This window comes from Rhinopithecus roxellana, chromosome 13 (assembly GCF_007565055.1).
Source record: "Rhinopithecus roxellana isolate Shanxi Qingling chromosome 13, ASM756505v1, whole genome shotgun sequence".
NCBI lineage: Eukaryota > Metazoa > Chordata > Mammalia > Primates > Cercopithecidae > Rhinopithecus > Rhinopithecus roxellana.
In genome coordinates this window covers 118,910,960-118,926,939 of record NC_044561.1, presented here as the reverse complement: position 1 = coordinate 118,926,939, position 15,980 = coordinate 118,910,960, and the positions used below count along the sequence as shown (strand labels likewise).

At 44.5% G+C, this 15,980-nt stretch overlaps 1 protein-coding gene across 3 annotated transcripts; it reads left to right on the top strand.

The window, feature by feature from the left end:
• The first annotated feature begins 719 nt into the window (after nt 1-719).
• LOC104678840 (eppin) lies at nt 720-14,254 on the top strand. Of its 3 annotated transcripts, XM_010384224.2 has the most exons (5): nt 743-871; nt 2,316-2,447; nt 5,542-5,709; nt 10,356-10,487; nt 13,945-14,254. In XM_010384224.2, the coding sequence occupies exons 1-5, from the start codon at nt 781-783 to the stop codon at nt 13,947-13,949; spliced, it is 528 nt and encodes a 175-aa protein (XP_010382526.1). In that variant the 5' UTR covers nt 743-780; the 3' UTR covers nt 13,950-14,254. The 3 variants fall into 3 exon arrangements, with proteins under 3 accessions (XP_010382527.1, XP_010382526.1, XP_030771096.1); XM_010384225.2 differs by lacking the exons at nt 10,356-10,487; nt 13,945-14,254 and adding an exon at nt 6,247-6,564 and having other exon boundaries at nt 720-871; XM_030915236.1 differs by lacking the exons at nt 10,356-10,487; nt 13,945-14,254 and adding an exon at nt 6,247-6,564 and having other exon boundaries at nt 5,531-5,709.
• Nucleotides 14,255-15,980: the final 1,726 nt, after the last annotated feature.

Below are 15,980 nucleotides of genomic sequence, written 5' to 3'. Positions count from 1 at the left end.
TATTCCACTGTAGTCTCTCAGGCAAGTCCCTTCATGACATAGTTCCTCAGCTATCAAGGAGCTTGCATTGATGATAAAGGCTCCCTCTAAGCTCTGATATCCTCTCTTGCTCTTAGAGCAACAAAGCTTTGAAGACCCAGCTATCAACCAGATTCCTCCCCTACACCCTGCTCAGTGGCAAATCTTAAATCTTTGGCTTTAGTCAAAGAATATGAGTGAACCAAAGATAAAATAAAAGACAGAAGGATGGGAAGAAACTGTGGGAGAGGGAGAAAGGAACACAGAGACCATGGGGAAAGAGAAACAGACTTAGGCACAGAGAGGCACAGATAAACAATGAGATAACAAGAGACCGACAGGGACACATTGTCAGAGACAAGCAGAAGGAGTGCGCCCGTAAGTGCGCATGTACGATGGAAAATGAATGAAGAATGAGGAGACTCCACTGCTCTCCAGGTTATCAAGATGAAGACCCAAGATGATGGCATTCACCTGAAGGCAGCCTGGAAAGTGGGAGACAAGCTTTGCCCACTCCCTGGGGTTGACTAGAGCCCCAGCCCAGTGCAGCCTAGGGGTGTAAGGATCAAGATCCATTCGATGAGAGACCCTTCCTCCCAAGCTGTGAGCTGTGGGTGTCAGTTAGTCCCATTTGTGACCTTGGGAACTTAGTGTTCTCAGAAGAAAGGGGGTGGCCGGTTTGTGTCCAGTTCTTATATCCAAGGTGCAGCAGCTGAGCATTCCAAATTCTGGAACCACCAGAAAGGCTGGCCTCTCTTCAGCATGGGATCTTCTGGACTTTTGAGCCTCCTGGTGCTATTCATCCTCTTAGCGAATGTCCAGGGACCTGGTCTGACTGACTGGTTATTTCCCAGTAAGTACTGGCCTCAGCCCTTGCCCTAGAGAGAGGGGAGTCTGCTGGGAGGAAGGAACAGGGAACAACTCTTCAGATCTGGGTTGCTTTCCACCATGTTAGCCCAGGTCCCGGGTTGGGAGAGGAGAGAGATCTTTGTGAGATCCCTTCTGTGGAAGCGCTCTTCTGGGAATGCAGTAACCCCGACTTAGGCAATCCCCACTTTCAGCCCCTTTGAAGTGGAGGGCCTTTATCAAGGAGGTGGAGGAGAGTCACGGGATCTAGCATTCAGGGGAGTCGCTACAGGAATCCGGGAAACCAAGGACCTTCTCCTTACCTCGCGAGCAAAACAGGCCCCTTCCTTGAGGTGTCATTTGTATCCACTCCTGCTTCTTTCAAATGTAGTCCCATGAAGTGTCACTGTATCCGTAGGGGCGCCCTACTTTGAGATAAAGGACAGCATCCAGAAGTTCCTTTAAACTTCAGACACTAATATTCCATGACTATAATGTAACAATGATCATTGTTATCATTTGCTGAACACTCAGGAAGAAAGGATTTCTGAAAAGGGATTTTAAAACTACAGAGGGATCTGGAATCAGACTTAGTGGGTTCAAATCTTGGTAGTCCTGTAATCTTGGGCAAGCTACTTAAATTTCATGGGCCTCAGTTTCCACATCTGTAACATGTAATATTAAATGAGATCATACACTTAAAATGCTTAGAAGAGTGCTCGGCTTATGGTAAATACTTAGCAAATGCTAGATAATATGACTGCGCATCTGTTACTCTGATGAGGGCTTTATATACTTTGTCTCATTTTTTTCTCACAACTCCGTAAGGTCAAAATGATTTTACAGATGATGAAACCAAGGTTCAGAGAGGGTCCGAATTCAGACCAAGAGTCAGAATTCAAAATCTTAACTGGCTCCGGGGTAAGTGATACTAATTGTTGTTTAATACCACCACCTAGAGGAACTTCCAAACACCAATTCCTAAACAAAGCCAAAAATACCACATCAGCTTTATTCAGTGGCCCACAATTGGGAGATTTTTGCCTTCCAGGGGACCTTTGCAGTGCCTGGAGACATTTTCCATTATTACAAGCAGGTGGTGCTACTGGTGTCTGATGGGAAGAGGCCTGGGATGCTGCTGAACATCCTACAATCCCCAGTTCAGCCTCCCAAACAAAGAATTATCCAGCCCAAATATTACCGGTGGTTGAGAAATTCTGCCTTAGATGGGATGGAGCTGGGAGGGTGGGAAGAGAGGGAGGAGTGGTCAGGGGGAAGGGAGGGTGTATGCAGTAGGGAAGTGAGTGAGGCCACCCTGAGGAAAAGAACTCCTGGGGGCAAACAAAGTCGAAGCAAACTTCCCTGACTCTCTAGAATTGCCTTGTGTCTGGCAAAGCAGGGAGACACTATGCTCTGTAAGGCACACAGGTGTGAAACTGCTCCTTCCCTAGGGAGATGTCCCACCATCAGAGAAGAATGTGAATTCAGAGAAAGGGATGTGTGTACAAGGCACAGACAATGCCCGGACAACAAGAAGTGCTGTGTCTTCAGCTGTGGAAAAAAATGTTTAGATCTCAAACAAGGTAATATTCAGAGCCGCAGAATAACCAACTCTTCCTCCCCCTGTCCTCACCTTCTGCCTTCCTGGACTGGCTTTGTGCCCTGATCGCTGAGGGCTGGTCTCTGGCAAAACTGCTGGACTTGGGAGACCTGCAATTTAGATTCATTACTGTGCCAAATATGGTGTGTGCCATTAGTAACGACCTTTTCCTATCAGGTAATGCCCGAGACTCTGTTTCCCAAAACAAATGACTGGTGAAGGAGTGGCATTGAATCAGATTCTTTTGGCTATTTGGATACCTGTCACTCTTACAATTTTTTGAGCCCCAGGTGGCCATTGTTGCCCTAACATATACAACATTGTTGCTGCAAGTGATAAATGAAGCAATTTATATTTTCTAACTTTTTTGCTATGGAGTGACCACCTCTCTGCCTACACAAATCCAACTTTGCACCAGAACACCTCTCCTGACTGCTGCACAACAGAGGGCTTTTCCTTTCTGCTGCACCTTAATTTCATGCCCATCTCCCTGGGATGCAAAAAGACTATCGAAGATTTTTTAAATTCATTCAACAAATATGTATTGAGTGCCTCTGAGACCCACAATAGGATTTGATCTGCTCAGTGTGGTCAGGGAGGTCGGGATTGCCTTCTCTGAGAAAGCAAATCTGGAGTTGAGTTGAGAAAGATGGGTAATGTTTTAGGCAAAAAGTGGGTGGAAGGGTTTTCCAGGAACGGGGAGTAGCATGCACAAAGGCTCAATGGTGGGGCCTGGGGAGGACAGAATGCAGAGTGAGCATGAGCATGGGACAAGGAAAACAGATTCTGGGTGGGCAGTGATCAAACGATTCGGGTATGGTGGGCCAGGTTAAAGAGTCTTGCTTGGATCGAAGGGCCATGGCAATCCACCGAGGCAGGGCATCACATAACCGGGTTCACACTACATCTATAGAGTTTAAAATAGGAGGAACAGAGTATCTTAAAGGACTTCAAGATGATAGAAATGGTGGCTGGGGCCGGGCGCGGTGGCTCAAGCCTGTAATCCCAGCACTTTGGGAGGCCGAGACGGGCGGATCACAAGGTCAGGAGATCGAGACCATCCTGGCTAATACGGTGAAACCCCGTCTCTACTAAAGAATACAAAAAACTAGCCGGGCGACGAGGCGGGCGCCTGTAGTCCCAGCTACTTGGGAGGCGGAGGCAGGAGAATGGCCTGAACCTGGGAGGCGGAGCTTGCAGTGAGCTGAGATCCGGCCACCGCACTCCAGCCTGGGCGACAGAGCCAGACTCCGTCTCACAAAAAAAAAAAAAAAAAAAAAAAAAAAAGAAATGGTGGCTGGAACTAGAGGTAGCTGAGGGGATGAAGAAGAGTAGGACGTGCTCGAAAGGTATGTAGGAGGTAAGGTAAACAGGACTTGACGGACAAGTAGAGTGGGCAGGTTAGGGGGCTAAGTCACTCATATGCCAGCAGATAAGGATTCTGAATTCAGACATAATGAGTTCAATTCTTACCTCCAGTTTTTAGCAGCCTTTTTGTCTAGGATAAATTAAAAACATTCCTTCACTGTGCCTCAGTTTCCTCAGATAATAAAAGGATCAGTGTAGAAGGTTATTTTGAGGATCCAATTGATCTGCATGATGTGCTTAGAGCAATGCCTGGCACATAGTAGCCACCTGATATCTATTCACTTATTTGTAATTTGGCTATGGGCTCTTAAATAGCAGAGGTCATGCCTTTTCTCTGTTCCTTGAAGCATTAGGCACATAATAGGTGCTCAATGAATAATTTATTCGGTTCAGATCAGGATACAATTTCTTTTACCCTCAACATTCTATAAGGTTCTGTACTATGCCAAACTACCTGTTAGGAATTGGGATGCCAAGATGGAAGCAGACACACTAGAAACTCACTCCTTGCTCGCCAGAAACTCACATCCTCAGGGATGACACTGAAGATGTAAACAAATGAAAAATGAGTGCACAGATTCTGAAGCAAGGTGTGGCAGTGAGGAATGTAGAATGGAGTCAAGGGAGACATCACAACAGTTGATGTGTGAGAAAGGTTTTGAGGGAAGAAGAGGAGTGTCACTGTGAGCAGTGCAAAGGGATGGAGGTATGGGGGTGGCACGGGGTGTTGAATATTGCTGGAGCATGTGGCTGGAAGGGGTTCTGTGGAAGGGGAGGAGGCCAGTGTCACAGTAGGAGCTAGACAATGGAGGGCCCTGTGGGTCATGGGAGGGTATTGTCATGAAGTGAAGGTAGGTCTTATCTGTGGAATGACATGATAAGCCTGGTTCTCAAATCCTTCCCTCTGGTGGGAAGCATGAATGATTGATTGGAGGGGCCAGGACTGGAGGCAGGGGATCAATCTGAGGTTATCTCAACAGCCCAGGCATGAGACAGTCACTGAAGCTTATATTAGAGAGACTGGCAGAGAGGTGAGCTATTAGGAGGTAAAAATCAACAGGACCTAATTGTTTAGCAGTGGAGATTTACCCAAATGGAACTGTGTAAGCACAATTTACTAGGGACCTGCATTTGTTTGGTAGAGTTGCTATAACAAAGTACCACTGACTGGGAATCTTAAACAACAGAAATGTATTGTCTCACAATTCCTCAGGCTAGAAGTCCGAGAACATGGTGTCAGCACGGTTGGATCCTTGACAGGGTTATGGGGAAGAAGCATGTTCCATTCCTCTCCCCTAGCTTCTGGTGGTTTGCTGGCAATCTTTGGTGTTCTTTGGCTTGTAGACACAGCACCCCAATCTCTGCCTTCACATTCATACGGTGTTCTCCCAGTGTGTTTGCCTCTGTCTAAATTAACCTGTTTCTATAAGGACACCAGTCATGTTGGTATAGGGGCCCACCCTATTTTGGTCTGACCTCTTTTTAGCTAATTTCACCTGCAATAACCCTATCTCCAGGGATGCAGATGCCCACTCTGGGGTCTCCTTGCACATGTGTGCAATATGTCAGTGGAGCTGTGCTCTTGTTGTGTGATAAGGGAAAAGGAGCCTATTCCGGTTCCATCTATAGTGGTTGCCAGGGAGAATAATAACAACTGTTTATTTCTGGAGTGGGCATGCTGAGTTTTCAACTCTGGAGTCTTTCTGCAGATGTATGTGAAATGCCAAATGAAACTGGCCCCTGCCTGGCTTTTTTTATTCGGTGGTGGTATGACAAGAAAAATAATAGTTGCTCCACATTTGTCTATGGTGGCTGCCAGGGAAACAATAACAACTTCCAATCCGAAGCCAACTGCCTGAACACCTGCAAGAATAAACGTGAGTCCTAGGGGCCCCGGTCTTTCATCCTTTCCAGTCCCATGCTGTGAGGTCTGCGTGTTGGCTGGTCCTTTCCAGGACAGCTACATCTTTGGCAGACCTGCTGCTGACAGAACCAGCTCTGATCAGGAGGTGAGAATGCACCTGGCAAAGCGGTAGACAAAGCTACTTTCTGGGAACTGAGGATGAGAAGGGATGTAGAAGTAATCAATGTTGGCAAGTATGAGGGGAGTTAGGAGGGCTGGAGGAAGGGTGTAGAAGTGGTGAAATCTCAGAGATGAATTGCAGAAGAGGCACAGGATGTTAAACCTAGACATGTTGACCAACCAACCCTTCCAAGCCATCAATGTCTCAACACAGTTCTTTGCCAGCAAGTCACTCCTATTTGTTTTTCCTTGAAGGAGATGGAGAGCTCCCCAAAGCAAACCCACTTCTTTTTAGTGTTTTTCTGTGCAAAGATGTATAAACATAACTTCAAACTCCAAAGATAAGCTGAACCCAAGATACTCACCTGTTTCTGTCCTACGTTCTCTACAGGCTTTCCCTGATTGGATAAGGATGCGCAGGAAGAACCACCAGAGTGTGGCTCATGCTCTGAGGACCGTTTGTGCACCTGACTGATGCTCCAGATTAACTTCCAGTTTCACTCGCAGCATTCCAAGATCTTAGCCCTTCGCAAAACAGAACCCTTGCATCTCCCTCCTTTTCCTCCATCTTTGGCTCTTTCAATGCACAATATCCTTCCATTTTGATTTCATCTTTATGTCCCCTTTATCTCCAACTTCTAGAGCTCCCAGTTTATACCTGTGTCACCTCAATTGTTTCCAATAAAGAACTTGATGTAATCCTGTGCCTCTGAGGCTGAGTAATTGACATCTTTTTGGCACATTACACTTTGCAGAGTAAGGGATCATTGAGGCTTCTGGTGACATCATTCAAGGGAGTGAAGACAATCCGAACTTTGAGAGTTGAGAGTTCCAGGGATATTGTTATTGTTATCTTCTTCTGTTTCCACAAAAGATTGTAAAACCTTTTTAGGCAAGGACCCAAGGACAATGCCTTAGTTTGGATCCTCTAGAAACTAACCCTGGGAAAAGGGCATGGGTGCAGGTAGTTTGTTTGAGAGACCTCCCAAGACATACAAGATGGGGAGTGGGATGAGTAATTCAGGGAAGAGAAGGGAAGAGAGAAGAATCTATTAGGAGCTGGGCACCACTGTGACTGAATCCTACTGGTGACCTTTTTAAGAATCGTATAAAACAGGCTTACAAATTTTCTTCTTTAAAATATTTTATTTTATTTTATTTTAAGTTCTGGGATACATGTGCAGGACCTGCAGGTTTGTTACATAGGTAAGCCTGTGCCACGGTGGTTTGCTGCACCTATCAACCCATCACCTGGGTATTAACCACACATGCATTAGCTCTTTATCCTGATGCTTTCCCTCCCTCTGCCCCCTCCACAGGCCATAGTATGTGTTGTTCCCCTCCCGATGTCCATGTGTTCTCATTGTTCAGCTCCCACTTACAAGGGAGAACGTACGGTATTTAGTTTTGTTCCTGCGTTACTTTGCTGAGGATAATGGCTTCCCGCTTCATCCATGGCCCTGCAAAGGATGTGATCTCACTTCTTTTTATGGCTGCATAGTATTCCATGGTATATATGTACCACATTTTCTTTATGTAGCCTATTGGTGATGGACATTTGGGTTGATTCCATGTTTTCGCTGTTGTAAATACTGTTGCAGTGAACAAACTCATGCATGTATCTTTATAAGAGAATGATTTATATTCCTTTGAATGTATACCCAGTAATGGGATTGCTGGGTCAAATGGTATTTCTGGTTCTAGATCTTTCAGGAATCGGCACACTATCTTCCAAATGGTTGAACGAATTTCTGTTCTCACCAACAGTGTAAAAACATTCGTGTTTCTCCACAGTTTTACCAGCATCTGTTGTTTCTTGACTTTTTAATAATCACCATTCTGACTGGCATGAGATGGTATCTCATTGTGGTTTTGATTTGGATTTCTCTGATGATCAGTAATGTTGAGCATTTTTTCATGTTTGTTGGCCCCATATATGTCTTCTTTTGAGAAGTGTCTGTTCCTGTCCTTTGCCCACTTTTCAATGTGGTCGTTTGTTTTTTCTTGTAAATTTGTTTAAGTTCCTTGTACATTCTGGATATCAGGCCACAGATGTTCTTAATCTGTCTCCAGTGATGAGGAAGCTAAGCTATTTGTCCACTGATTCCCAATGCCCACTGGATGTCAGGGATTCTAAACCCCTTGCTGTTTCAGATCGTAATGCATGCAAGCTATACAAGCTCCCAGGGGGCCAGAGAAAACCCACAGCAGAAAAATAGGGACTGATGCTGGAGGTAGGAGGCTGTCAATGTGCATTGTCTATTATTCAGCCGTAAAAAATAATGAACTTCTCACTCACCACTGATGACATGCCTTGCTGCACACACTCTCTGCTGCCACACTGCAGAAATGCTTCCATCACCCACAGTCCTTTGTCAGATGGGATTGATGCCCAGGTAACTGGCTCCTCACCTCATTCAGGCTTCTACCAAGGATATAAAACTTGGTTGGTACAGATGCTCAAGTCATAATGCTTCAGAGTGTGACTTTTAATCCAATGCTGTAGCTGTCACAGCAGGGACAAACAGAGAATAGAGTTGGAGAAGTCCCAAAGTAACAAAAGAAATTATTGATTGTTGCAAAATCAATTGACTTAAAGGATAAATATAACTGATCTTTACATACAAAAGAAGAGAGAGGGAAGTGAAGGGTGGGAAGAAAGAGACTCAGATAGACAGAGACTCCCTGAAAAGGAGAAAAAGACAGGCACAGACTAAAAGACATAAAGAGGCAAAGAAAAGAGAAGAAACAAAGTAAGAAAAATAAAGCATAAGAATAGACATGTCAGGAGAAGAGTGAAATTAGAAAGAAGGAAGATAACTAGCATACTCTTAACCTCCAAACTCCCCCTGGGAAATGGAAGACTCTGGAGTTAAACCTCCCTTTCTGCTAAGGGAGCCTGGAAAGCGCAAGACAAGATGTGCCCTCTTTCCCTGGTAGACCAGAAAGCCTCAGATTGCTGAGGATTAGGAGCCGCCTATCAAGGCCCCCTTCCCCCAGGGTAGGTACCAGGTAGTCCCACTGATGGCCTCAGGGATCTGGTGTTTCTGACAGGGGAGTCTGGCTGGCTTGTCTCCATAACTGTCTCTTGGAGTGCTGGGGCACACCAGGGCAGGCAAAGTGCAGAGGTAGGAGCTGCTGAGCAGCGTTTCTTACTTTTGGTGCCATCAACCAGGCTAGTACTTCCTAAAATGGGACTCTGAGGACTTCTGCCAATCCTGGTACCATTCTTCCTTCTGGGGGATGTCCAGAAACGTGGGCACGCTGAAGGGATCTTTGGCAGTAAATATTGGGGACTCAGTCCTTGAAATGGAGAAAGGAAACTCGGTGGGGAGGAAGGAACAAAGAACTATTTTGCAGTTGAGCAATTATTTTCTCCAGCTGTGCCTGGAATTCCGGGTGGGAAAGAGGGAAGCTATTCGGAGTCTCTTGGTAGGAGACTCCCTTGGTGAATATAGGCATCCGAATCTGTGGCAACTGACTCCTTGCTGACGTTCTAAAAGATTCTTCCTGGAGGTGCCTGGACCTAGAGCTCATGAAATGAACTGAGAAAGAGTAGTAAGCTCAAGGAAGTCTCCCATAAGAAAAACAGGCTGCTCCCTACAACACCAACTGTGTTAGCTTCCAAATGTTCTCACTGCAGCCCCCACACCCATACCCACTGAGGACCCTAGCCTTTGGGGTAAATAATGGTCTCCGGAAGTCCCTTGGAATGCTGAAATGTGAAGACTCACAATTAGCAGCTAACTGTACTGAGCACTGAAAATTAGTGGTTGAAAGTGAGCACTCAGGAACCACACTTTGTAGGTTCAAATCCTGGCTCCATCCCTGAGTAGCTGTGTGACCTTGGGCAAATTCACATAACCTCCTTATGCTTCCAATTCTTCTGTTTATAAAATGTGAATATTAAGAGTGCTTACCCATGGATATGTAATGAGGATTAAGGAGAAAAGGCAGCTCACAGTCAGTGCTTCATCCGTATTACTCATTGTTACATCATGTTGCCCCAGGAAGTTTGACAATGTCTTGTCAAACTGTGTTGTGTTAGTCTTCAAAGCAACCCTATGGGCAAATGAGGAAATCAAGGCTCAGAAGTGCTCGGCACACCAAGGGTGGCACAGAATTCAAAAGCCAAGCTATCTGATGCCAGAAATGTTGATCTCAATCATCGAGAGCCACAGTGCCTCCTGGGGGAGCAACCAAGCACAGCAAGGCTGAGTGACCAGAATAGTCTTAGAGGAGTGCATCTTTCTCCCAGGAACCTCATAGATGGTGCGGATAGAGGGTAGGGGCTGGTTTAGGGATTCGATGGTGAGTTGTTACGGGGTTGGGGATGTGGGCAGTGTTGGGAAATTCCTGAGCTACCTGAGGGCTACTACCTTTTGGGGACAGGTGAAGTGGAAACAAGGTTCTTTAACTCTGCATGGGTGCCCTGGGCTTGGAGAGGGGGAGCACTGGCTCCTTTAAGGCCTCGAGGGAATATATCTTCCCTTCCCTTAGAGCCGTGTCCCAAAGTCAAAGTAGAATGTGAAGTGGAAGAAATAGACCACTGTACCAAACACAGAGATTGCCCAGAAAACATGAAGCGTTGCCTGTTCAGCTGTGGAAAGAAATGTTTAGACCTCAGACAAGGTAACTCAGACGCTTCCTAAATTTCCCAGTGCCCTCACCTCCTATCTCCACCTGCACTGCACTAACTCTGTCTCCTGGTTCACTGATGGCTGCTCTCTGACCTAGAGTTTAGGTACATCTTCTACTTGACACAAATCTGTCAGTCCTGGACTTGGGAGACACGGATTTTATTTCATTTCTTCCTCTATTTTGGTATGTGATATGAACAATGTCTGGATCTCAGCTTCCCTTTCCATAAGACAGGTGTTGATATTCGACCACATGGTCTCTTGGCTACTCTTCAGTGATTCTTGAGATGTCAAGTAGTCACCGAAGTCTCATCAAATGCCAACATTGTGTCAGGTTATGTGATAGCTATAAGAGACAGGTATATAATCTGTATTTCCTGGCTTTTTTCTCCAGGCCTCTCTGTCTGTGTAAATCCAGGATGCCTTCCCTGACCACCTTAGACCACCTACACTCTTTCCTCTCTGTTCATATTATTGAGCTCTAAAGAAGACCATCAAGGACTATTGATTCATTCTATTCATTCAACAAATATTGATTGGTGCCCCTGACAGCCATGATGGGTTCCACTTGCTCATTGTGACCAGGAAGGTCAGAAAAGGTTTTTCTGGGAAAGATATCCATGACTTAAGATCTGAAAGATGAGTACTTAGACCAAAAATGGGAAGAAATAGCCTTTCAGGCACAGGTATTAGCATGTACAAAGGCTCTGTGGCAGGAGGCAGCATGTTCAGGCCTAGAAAGGCTGGAAGGCAGAGAGTGAGCAAGAGACAAGAAAGAGGAAGCTGGTAGTGTATATTCAGGGCAACTTGAATCTGTACTCCCAAGTGGCCGTCCTCAAGTTTTGGGCTCAAATAAACGCCCTACTTAATCATATTTTCTGAATCTTGTTACTTTAGGTTGGCATACCTTTCAAGACAATAACTAGGTTTTCAGTGCTTTGACAAAACCTCAAATGTGTGGCCTTCCAGCCAGGCGTCTGTGGTTTCATATTGTTCAAGCATTTGTTGCATCCCTATGGATTGCAGCTGTCTGTAAGTTCGCTGTTGCTGGACCAAGAAATAAGGCATACACAGATTTCTACAGAAATTGTAATTCTATAAGAGATTTTCAGGAGATGGGGAAGGCTGGTATCTTTTAGAGTGCAAAGTGATTTTGGAATTGCAATGATTTCTTTGGGTTAAAGTTTGCCACTGACTTGTGTTCCTGAAACATGAAGCATGAATATGTGGACTGACAAATAGTTTCTCTTGATAAATAAACAAGTAACAAATTTTAAAAAGAGAGAAAGATGAAGCTGGGCTAGACGGGGGAAGGAAAGCTTGATAGGGATCTGGTCTTGATCCCAACAGCAATGGATTAACCTATGTTCAAATCCCTTACCATCTGTGTGGTCATAGGAAAGTTATTTAGCCTCTCTAAACCTTAGTTTCCTCATCTGCGTAATGAGAACAATAAGAGGACCTACTTTACAAGATTAAATGTTAGTAGATGTCAACTACTAAGAATAGTGTCTGACACTAATCAGTGCTATAATTGTTGTTTTGTCATGCTTCAGATTATGAGGTTCTAAAGAACTCTATTTGTACCTCATAGCACTATGGGCAAAATAATTGCTCAATAAATGCTTAAGATCAGGGTAGATTTGAGTTTTGGGTTTTTTTTTCTCTGTGACTACTCCTGAAGCATCCTCTCTATGCCAAATTACCTGCTAGAAACTGCTGTATCAAGATGGCATAAGATGCAACTCCCTCTCAAAAACCTCACATTCTCATGGAGGAATCAGAAAATGCGAACAAGAAAGTACATGGAAATGATAAATGTGTATGCAAGATTGAGAGGCAACAAAGAAAAGCAAGGAGTAAAGAATGAATAAAGGAAAGACGGCATAAAAGAGTCGATGTCTGGGGTTTTAAAAGAATGAACAAGGGTTTTAAAGAATGAACAAGAGTGCACTTAGCAAGAGAGGTTTGGATATGTCAGGCATGTGCAAAGGCACAGGGTGTGTAAGAACATGCTATTTTTAGAGCATAAGTTTGGGAAGTTGGGTGTTGGGGCAGCATAAGAAATAAAGTTGGAGAGGAGGAGGAGAAAATGGATTCTGAAGTCCCTCTGGGTTTGGTAGAACTTTATCCTGTGCCCAGCAGATCTGCCATTCTGGAAACCAATGTCAAGCAGACTGCAGAAGTCTTGGAGATCAGCTGGTGGCCTTTCATGGAAGTCCTTGCAAAAGATAATGATGCTCGAATTAAGAAAGCGGCAGAAAGGAAATAAAGGAGAGCTATTTAGGAGGCAAAATCAGTCAGATTTAGTGTTCAGATGTTGGGAAGGCAAGGAAAAAGAAGCCATGTGATGTCACAGCTGTTCCTTCCAACAGCCCTGTTAGGCGAGCACGTTGGGATTTTGCATTCTCACCTTACAGATGAGGAAGCCAAGGACCAGAGAGGTAAAATGAGTGGTCAAGGTTCACACTGAATTGGGAGCAGAGCCCTGAGCCAAATTTGCTTCTCAGCGGAGACAAAGAGAGCGGTAGTCAGAGAAAGGGAGAGATGGACATTCTCCAGGGAGACAGGTACCCAAACAGCTCTGTTCTGTGATCTCCCCGCAGGTATATGCAGTATGCCACAGGAGGCTGGCCCCTGCCTGGCCTCCATACCACGTTGGTGGTACAAAAAAAAAAAAAAAAAAAAAAAAAAAACCGTAAGATCTGCTCCGAATTCATCTATGGCCGTTGCCAGGGGAACAATAACAACTTCCAAACTGAAGCTATCTGCCTGGTCACCTGCAAAAAATACCATAAGTCCCGGAGGTCCCAGTCTCCTGTGCTCACCAAGGCCACACTGGGAGGTCTAGGTGTTGGCTGGTCTATTCCAAGACCTAGGTGGGCCTGGGGATGACAAAACCAGCTCTAATGCAGAAGTGTAAGTAGAAGGATATTTTGGGAAAGAGGGTGGGAAGGGAGGGATTAGTCAAAGGGATATTGGCAAGTATGAGGTGAGTAGTGGGTGTAGAGAGAAAACAGAAGTGGTGAAGTATCCCAGACCAGGTCAGACGGAAGCCCAGTAAACCCAGCCCAGCCCTGGGCACCATTCATCAGTCAATCATTATAGGCCTTTACTTCTCACTAAACCTTGTTGTTACCTCTCTTCCTTTTGAAGGTTATTTCTAACCACGGCAACCACATATTTTATTGGCCAAACCAAATCACTTTTGAAAGTGTCTCAAGGTGAGGTGCCATTAATTATTACACTGGGACAACAGGCATAAACTGGGACTCTACTGGACAAGTCAGAACCCATGATCATTCTAGGATCCCCCAAACTCACCTTCATTCCGTTCCTGCCCAAAGATGTAAAAATGATCCCACCTCCTTTTTCCCATTAGGTGCAAGATTTGGTTCCTAATGTGGTCAGGGTCCAAGCATCTCACCCTTTATTCTTCTACCTCACAGGTTAGCCTTACTTTATAGCATAAGGAGGAGCTTGAATAACCTCCAGGATTTGGATGATAATCCAGGCCTCTCTCCACGTGTGCCTGATTGATGCTCCAAATTGGCTTCCACAGGCCAAACCTTGGCTGTTGCAGAAACTGAACTCCAGGAATTGCTTACACCCTTTCTTCCAGTGTAGCATATCTTCAAACACAATGCTCTTCCCCTTGACCACTTCTCAGTATGAAACTCTATGTCTTCAACTTTCAGAATCCCCATTTATTCGTGTGAAGGCTTCAGTTGCCTTAATAAAGCCCTCTGTGGGGTCTGATTTCTCTGAGGCTGAATAATTCACATCTGCAATATGCTGATATTGACATATACTCACATCTCTCTATATGTAATTTTCAGAGAACAAGAAGTCATTGCATCTTCTGGTGACACCAGAAAAGGGAGAGAGTATGAAAATCCTGCAAATTGAGAACACTAGTGACATTGTTACTTTAGTAAAATCATTGTTAAGATGCTGAAGAATGGAGCCAGTGCAGATCTGGATTTTGTATGGTCTAAACCTGATAAATCAGGAGCTCCTTTAGAGACCGAGCACAGGCCAGGCACGGTGGCTCACGCCTGTAATCCCAGCACTTTGGGAGGCCGAGGCGGGCAGATCACCTGAGGTCGGGAGTTCAAGACCAGCCTGACCAACCTGGAGAAACCCCATCTCTACCAAAAATACAAAATTAGCCAGGCGTGGTGGTGCATGCCTGTAATCTCAGCTACTCGGGAGGCTGAGGCAGAAGAATCGTTTGAACCCAGGAGGCAAAAGTTGCAGTGAGCTGAGATTGCACCATTGCACTCCAGCCTGGGCAATAAGAACGAAACTCCATCTCAAAAAAAAAAAAAAAAAAAAAAAAAAGAAAGAAAAAGTAAAAGAAAGAAAGAAACCAAGTGCAAATGAGTACAAAAGAGAATATTATTTCAAATGAGGAGGGAAACTGCAACCAACTGCAAATTTTTAAAGGTTGACAAACACTAAAAATTGCACAAAACCCATATAAATTAATAATTCATTGTTTACATTTATGACATCAATTCTGTAAAGCACTGTTTCTGTGGAGAGAATGGAAAGATAACTAACTCTTTTATTTAACATGGTGATCAAAATATGATGTTTTAATTTTTATTATAGGTGAATTGGATAAAACATATACCCGAATGCTTGAAGCTGTGCTTGATGTCTGTAGTTCTGTTACAGGTTTGTGTGCTAGAAACACAGGAATTTTAATAAATTATCTTTTGTACAATTCCATTAAAAAAAGAAAAAATGCATGGTACATTTAAAATTACACATACTGAATTATCAAGTATATGCTTACTAGAAAAGAACTTCTGAACAGGCTTCCATAAGAGCTGATTTTTTTTTCCACTAAAAATGTGATGTATCTGGCTGGGCTCAGTGGTTCATGCCTGTAATCCCAGCACTTTGGGAGGCCAAGGTGGGCAGATCACCTGATGTCAGGAGTTCAAGACAAGACTGGCCAACGTGGTGAAACCCCATCTCTACTAAAAATACAAGAAATTAGCCAGGTGTGGTGGTGCGCACTTGTAGTCCCAGTTACTGAGGAGGCTGTGGCAGGAGAATTGTTTGAACCTGGGAGGTGGAGATTGCAGTAAGCCGAGATGGCGCCATTGCACTCCATCCTGGGCAGCAGAGTGAGGCTCCATCTCAAAAAAAAAAAAAAAAAAAAAAAAAAATTATGTATCTGTTATTTGAAAGAATGCTCCACAGGCTTATTTTCCTGGCTCCATACATTTCAAAACTTATTTCTCCTCTACTAGCCACAACCTTCTTGGGCTAAGAAGGTTCATTTTACAGTGCAACCTCTAGTCCCATAATTTGGTGTCATAACGTCAAGGGAATCGGCCCAGTAGACAACGGGAGTATTATTTGCAGCTGCTCCTCCACCAGGACAGTTAGCAGCAACTTCCTACACGTAGAAATGACAGCAAACAACCTAAATATATTCTACTTACTCCAAAATAAATATATCCCCAAC

Coding starts and splice junctions, on each gene's coding strand:
- LOC104678840 (XM_010384224.2), top strand. CDS start 781: ATGGGATCTTCTGGACTTTTGAGCCTCCTGGTGCTATTCATCCTCTTA. Junction 872..2,315: donor GACTGACTGGTTATTTCCCA/GTAAGTACTGGC, acceptor CTCCTTCCCTAG/GGAGATGTCCCACCATCAGA. Junction 5,710..10,355: donor GAACACCTGCAAGAATAAAC/GTGAGTCCTAGG, acceptor CCCTTCCCTTAG/AGCCGTGTCCCAAAGTCAAA.